At 47.4% G+C, this 7,500-nt stretch overlaps 1 protein-coding gene across 1 annotated transcript in view; it reads left to right on the top strand.

Moving 5' to 3' along the window:
* The window catches only part of LOC132463891 (semaphorin-3ab-like), a 36,593-nt gene that overhangs the window by 20,328 nt on the left and 8,765 nt on the right, over window positions 1–7,500 (top strand). The window contains exons 3-7 of the mRNA XM_060060036.1: window positions 1,765–1,919; window positions 4,401–4,463; window positions 5,012–5,131; window positions 5,824–5,917; window positions 6,483–6,602. Of these exons, the coding sequence (XP_059916019.1) occupies window positions 1,765–1,919; window positions 4,401–4,463; window positions 5,012–5,131; window positions 5,824–5,917; window positions 6,483–6,602 (552 nt within the window). The remainder of the gene's footprint in view (window positions 1–1,764; window positions 1,920–4,400; window positions 4,464–5,011; window positions 5,132–5,823; window positions 5,918–6,482; window positions 6,603–7,500) is intronic.

The raw sequence follows: 7,500 nt of genomic DNA, 5'->3' as shown, positions 1-7,500 counted from the left end.
CGCCGACCCTGCGACCTGCTGGGTCCACACGTAGACGGCAGACAGAGGCGTAAGGGGGGGGTGGGGGTGTGGGGGGGAGCGCGGTCCCCCCCACACATCACACATCCCTCATCTTCCCCTCTCTCTCTTTATTCATGGCGCCCACCAGAAGTGATTCACTTCACAGCACACATCTGGTTTGATGTACACGGTGGTCGACCGAGCTATCGTGTGGCTGGAGAGAGAGAGGGAGAGGAGGAGGGGGGGGGTGGGGGGGGGGGACAATGAGAAACACACACACATGCAGACACACACACACACATGTCCACACTCATGCAGACACACATAAACACACATTCACACTCATGCATACACACGCGAGCACGCACGCACAGACATGCACACACACACACACAGACACACACACACACAGACACACACACACACACACACACACACACACACATACACACACGCACAGAGATACATACAGATATACAGACCCTCCCATTGTAATACACTTATGGACACGGATGCATACATACATAGAAATAGAGACACATAATTGAAATATACGATCATGGCTTGTCTGTAGGAAATGTACGTTTACTATAACGACATTGACAAACTACTAATTAGACTATCAGCAGCTACAGATCGCCGAGTACTCACTCCTCCTCACTGTTAACCGTAACCATGGAAACCGCAATCATAGATGTCATTATTCTTGATTTATCCATTGCTGCCTATAGCGCTAGTACGCACACACACACACACACACACACACACACACGCACGCACAGAATCACACACAGATTAATATACAGTATTAGACACACGCATGCAATGATCCACACATTGTTTGTTACAAAGTCAAGATTGGAAGTAACCACACGGTTGATTACCGATATGCCGATTTGTGAGTGTAATCACATACACACGCACCCACATATGCACACAAACACACGCCCACAAAACCAGACATACACAACCAGACACCCACACACAGTCACAGTTTATTGCCCCAACATCACAACATTTCAACATTGCACTCCACCACTAATGGTGCCGTAGTGTCTCGTGTGATTCTCTAATTGCCTTGTTTTGTTAGCTCTCATTTGGCCCAAACATTTATTTCACCTCTTCTTTTTCCCCCTGAAAACCTGCTCGTTAGCATTCGTCCTGAATATCAAAATACATGTTTAACGAGGGAGCGTGTGGAGATGGACCAATATTGGTCTCCGTAATGAGTGCAAGGGTTTTCGCTAGTGTTGTCTGTCTGTTGTGTGTATCGCGATAAACACAGAAAGGCAAACTAATGAGTTCAGCATTTGTGAATCAATCTACCTTGCTCTAGTTAGGGTGTCATCCGTTATCCTGTAACCTAGTTGAAGCCCCCAGGGAGACATTTCCCGCAACACAACTGATGCAACACCTGCTTAAAATCCCTGCTTTCTTCCAATTTCCTAAACCTCTTCACAATCCTCTCGCCCATTAGGGAAACTGTCTCAAACATTACTTATAACATTTAGATATTTTCTTTATAAACAATTCCAATACTAAGTGGTGCTTTATTGGTTTCTGCTGGGTAATTATTTTATCCAGCTGTTCATATCTTAAAAACAGTTGGAATTAAAGTAAACATCGATAAATATTATATTTATAAAAAAAAAGATATTACAAAAATCTTATCTGGCTAGGATCGACGGTGGAGCCTCTCCTTTATGAGCGTACGTAATTATTATTCAATAATATTTCCTTCTCCCTCTTCCTCCTCCCTTACAGAGCTGATCCAAAATGGCCGCCTGCTAACCCTTCCCCTTGTGGCGGGAGACCTGTCCATGCTGCTCCCCGACGAGGACGGCCGGCGTCTCTTCGTGGCTCTGAAGGACAACCTGCTGTCCACCAGCCTGGATGACATCACACAGAACCCTCGCAAGGTGACACACACCGACTCACACACTCACTAGGGTGAGGCGGTTTCTGGATTGTACGGTACGGTACGGTATGCGAGTCAAACCGGTTTAATGTTATGCAAACCGACCGTACCGGCATGTGTCTACATGAGACCTTCGGGCCAATTGGAGCGTTGCCTATTGTTTACAGCAACAGCTAGTGTTGAAGCTACACATAACTTGTATTGCATTAGAAATATGTAAAATAGATAGTGTATCACAATAATAATATTTTTTTGTTTTCCCACTGTTTCCATAACTTCGTCCTGAGTTCTGAGGAGGTTCTGAAAGAGTGAGTGCAATAAAACGAGTGAAAAAAAACGAGTGCAAAGGCAATTTAATGGCGAGATTGCAATCTTGATCTGCGTGAGTTACACTTTGAGAACCAGGACTGGGCTCTTAGCGAATGGAATTGGTTAGTGTGTGGTGTGCTTTGTTTGTTGAATCGTTGCCTTTCACACACTTAACGACCAAAACAGTTTCATTTATCTTCATCTATCGTTAGGTGTGCGGTCTCTCAAATCTTCTAAATTTGAAAACCCATTTAGTGCGTGCCAGACACTCACAACTCATTATGTACCACTTGTCAGCAGCTGCGTCGCGGACACACTGCAGAACCATGCACACATTCTAATACAAAGACATGCACACACACACACAAACACACAGACACACACACACACACACACACACACACACAAACTGACACACAGATACGCTCAGTGACACAGAGACACACACACACACACTGATACATAGACACACAGACACAAACACACAGACACGCACACACACAAACTGACACACAGACACACACACACACTCTGACACAGAGACACACAAAGACACACTGATACACAGACACTGACAAACACACACACAAACACACACAAACACTGATACACACACACACCTACTGATGCACAGACATGCAGCCACAGACAAAGAGACACACACACTGATACACACACACACACACACACACACACACACACACACACACACACACACACACACACACACACACACACACACACACACACACACACACACAAATACACAAACAAAGACACATACACACACACACACACACACACACACACACACACACACACACACACACACACACACACATGCAAACATTGATACAAACACATGCACCCCCCCCCACACACACACACACACACACACTTGTGTCAGATGTAGATAAGTTCATAGATGGATGACTCGTCCAATCCTCTCTGTATTCATTGCGAGACACTTTCGATAAAGGTCTCATAGTCGTTGTAGTAGTCATCACCATTATGACCAGAAAGTATTTGATCTGTCATTCCTTCTGACTATGTAGTAATTTCTTTGGTATTGGCCAATCACCGATGATGACAGGAACCGGCAGTCACACCCTGCTGACTAACAAAGCACGCTTAGTTTTATAAAACTCTAAAGTATGGTCATCAATACTCATTTCCTCTGTGTGTACTCATCATCGATGTCGAAATGAATACTGGGGATGGATTCTGTTTTAAAAATAGACATCCTGTATTTCAACCGATTTTCCTGTCAGTCCTTTTCTTCCACCTGCTGCCTAGAAAGAAAAAGTCTTGCGTTGTGCGTCTGGGCATGTGTGACGGCGCCATCGTGTTCCTCCCATGGCTCCAGTCTCCTCTCTGTGGAGGAACAGATGGCGTCTGCAAAGTTTTAGAATAATCTAGTTTAACTCACCAGCCTAATCTCTGTGATTAGATCTCTGTTTGCCTTTCAGTCGTCGCCAGATCGCGCCGGCGTTTGTTTTTCGATGGTATTTCTTGTTCAAATTTAGAAAAACGGTTGGTAGTCAAAAACCCTTCCGTTGAACAACCGATGAGGAGGCCTAGTCACGATGATCACTCAACACTCAAAGGGATGAGGGATCGTCGGTGGCACCTCCTGTTAATGACCCATCCAGGTTATGAATATTATGAATGGTATTTAAAACTCGATAACCCAACGGGAAGGCACGTTCTTTTAGGTTTCTGAAAGGTTACTTCAGACCCACTGTGCCGGAGGTCTGCATACCAGGTCTCTCTGTGGTATTCAGAGATAAGCAGGAGGGGGTCATATCTAATCTGATCATCAAATGAGTCAGAAGCTTTAATAGGGCGCCGGGAGGCCCCGCCCCTCCAGCCACCTCCACTTCCTGCTACTGCCCTTAAACTGTTTCTCCTGTTGCCACCGGTAACGATAGGCAGCTTAAACTAGGTCAAGATGTCACAGAAAGTCAGGTTAGGCGGGATTATTTGCATTTATGTTGGAATTTTCTCAGTAATCCCTTACGGGATTATGATTGATACAGCAGTGCTCATTTAGTAAGAGGTTTTTGTGATCACGTATTTGAATCAGAATATCTTTCATTCTTACTTTTTAAAATAAATAAAATATTTTTTCATTCTTTCTTTCGTTCTTTCTATCTTTCATTTTGACCTCCAGCTTTACTGGCCAGCCAGCCCTGATCGTGTCCAGGAATGTCTGATGGCTGGGAAACATCCAGAGGTACACCCACACACAACACATGCACACACACACACACACACACACACACACACACACACACACACACACGGACACACACTTATGACATATGGACATTCATATTAAGTCATTTAGCAGACGCCTTTATCCAGAGTGACCTACAAGTGAGACTAATCAGAGCATACAATCAGACCTGGAGTGGATACAGAAGCATTCTGAAACGGCTGGACAAGGAGCATATGGTCCACTCAAGTAAACACACACTAATAATTACAACACCCTGTCCTCTATTCATTCCTCCTACACCTCTGCACCCACACACACACACACACACACACACACACACACACACACACACCCACACACACACACACACACACACACACACACACACACACACACACACACACACACACACACACACACACACACACACACACACACACACACACATACAAACACACGCGCACCCATATACACACACCTACACACACACCGACACACGCACACGCACACACACACGCCCCCCCCCCCAATAGTGTGTTATACAACACCCTCTGTGTGTGCAGACGGAGTGCGGTAACTTCCTGAGGGTGCTGCAGCCGTATAACCAGACCCACCTGTATGTGTGTGGCACCGGAGCTTTCAACCCCCGCTGCGTCTTCATCGCCACCAGCCTCTTCCTCAAGGTGTGTGTGTGTGTGTGTGTGTGTGTGTGTGTGTGTGTGTGTGTGTGTGTGTGTGTGTGTGTGTGTGTGTGTGTGTGTGTGTGTGTGTGTGTGTGTGTGTGTGTGACTGAGCAGCTAATCAGATGAAAGGCGGATCACAGAGGCCTCAGGGATCAGGTCAGACAGGCTGCTCAGAGGAGCCTCTGGTGCTCAGCGACTAATGCTCAACTTCACACATTTTAAAACGGCTCCCCTTAAGCCCCAATCACCACCCCATCACACTGTGTGGGTGTGTGTGTGTGTGTGTGTGTGTGTGTGTGTGTGTGTGTGTGTGTGTGTGTGTGTGTGTGTGCGTGTGTGCGTGTGTGCGTGTGTGCGTGCGTGCGTGCGTGCGTGCGTGCGTGCGTGCGTGTGTGTGTGTGTGTGAACTGGGTTAACTTTCCTTCCTTTCTAACTTTATTTGTCTTTTGTCTTTTGTTCTTTCTTTCTTTCTGTAAGCTCGTCTGACTCTCTGTCTGTCTGTCTGTCTGTCTGTCTGTCTGTCTGTCTGTCTGCCTCTCCGTCTGTCTTGCTGTCTCTGATTCGGTTCTGTCTCCTGTCTGTGTTTCCTTCTTTTTGTATGTCTGTCTGACCTCCCGTCTGTGCGTCCGTCTGTCTGCCCTCCCGTCTGTGCGTCTGTCTGTCTAACCTCCCGTTCCGTGTGTCCCTCCCAGTCGGAGCACCAGAGCCTCAGCTACGGACAGACGGAGTGCGGTAAAGGGAAGTGCCCCTACGACCCCCACCAGCGAACAGCCTCCGCCGTGGTCGGTAAGATGGCCTCTCCAGCGCCCACCTTCTCCCAGGGTCCTTCAGCCAGCGTTCAGGGCCCAGACACAAGGAGCCTGCTGAGTCCACAGACAGCGTCTTTCTGCTCCAGCCACGGGGTTCCGCACTTCTTGGGCTGGACTGTTCCGGCTGACTGGGAGTCAGCACGCAGGATAATTTAGGCAGTTTGCTCTGCAATCGTCCGTCACTCATGGATGTATTAGGCTTTAGGAAGCAGATTCAGATGTGCTGTCCACATGTTAATCTCCCAAACTCTCAATAAATCAAAATAATCAAACTGTTGCGTTGCGTACATAGTATTTGCAACTCAGGCCGTTCAAACATCATCTTTACTGAATGAACTGAATGGAAATAAAATATTTTTTTCTGCTGTCCGCGAGAGGTTTCAACCCATGCTAACAAAGTTTGCACTTTATGAGTTTCCGTATTTGCGTATTTATTTAATGGATTACACTAGAGCATGTTTTAGCGCGCTATTGGAAGTAAATGGGGGAACTCAACAACAGTTCACTATGGTGAAGAATGACGGCCTCCATTTTGGTTCCAGATGGGGAGCTGTATGCTGGCATCACCTCAGACTTCATGAGCAGGGACTCCGCCTTCTTCCGTAGCCTTGGCAACCGCCGCGTGATGCGCACGGAGCAGTATGACTCCACCTGGCTGCACGGTAAGGAACTGACCTCTTAACCAGCTCACACCTCCTCCTAGGAGCCGACCTTTGAACCAGCTCACACCTCCTCTTAGGAGCTGACCTCTGAACCAGCTCACACCTCCTCTTAGGAGCAGACCTTTGAACCAGCTCACACCTCCTAGGAGCCGACCTTTGAACCAGCTCACACCTCCTCTTAGGAGCTGACCTCTGAACCAGCTCACACCTCCTCTTAGGAGTTGACCTCTGAGCCAGCTCACACCTCCTCTTAGGAGCCGACCTCTGAACCAGCTCACACCTCCTCTTAGGAGTTGACCTCTGAACCAGCTCACACCTCCTCTTAGGAGTTGACCTCTGAACCGGCTCACACCACTTCTTAGGTGCTGACCTTTGAACCAGCTCACACCGCCTCTTATGAACCGACCTCTGAACCAGCTCACACCACCTCTCATCGGCTGACCTTTGAACCAGAGGGACATGGCGGTCAGCCTACGCCTTCCTCAAGCGATCCGAGTATAACCAATCAACAGACAGGATTGCTTTAAGCTCATAAAACATGTATTTAGGTTTAGATGCCTATTGATTTTGGTCGGTCAAACAAAGCCGTCATCTGATTGGACGGGTTTCAAGAGGTCAACCGGGGTCAAGGTGTAAGGAGTTTGAACTTTGAGCACAGCGTCGGGGTGAGGAATCTGAGCGATTCGCTGAACCCAGGGTAGCATCAAGGCTTGGTTGGGCTTGAACGCACATCATGTGATGACTGGTGATGATTGGCCTCTGATTGGCCAGGTTCCCCCTATCAGCACATTGTTTAGACTCCAGGTCCCTCCGGCTGTGATGCGTTTACCGCGGCCTTTCTCCGCTATAATCTCAACATCATAGCATCTCCCGTTTGCCTCGTTGGGTCTTTATGAGG

This window comes from Gadus macrocephalus, chromosome 1 (assembly GCF_031168955.1).
Source record: "Gadus macrocephalus chromosome 1, ASM3116895v1".
Taxonomy (NCBI): domain Eukaryota; kingdom Metazoa; phylum Chordata; class Actinopteri; order Gadiformes; family Gadidae; genus Gadus; species Gadus macrocephalus.
Note: the sequence above shows the minus strand (reverse complement) of the source record. Positions and strands in the feature narration are given on the sequence as shown.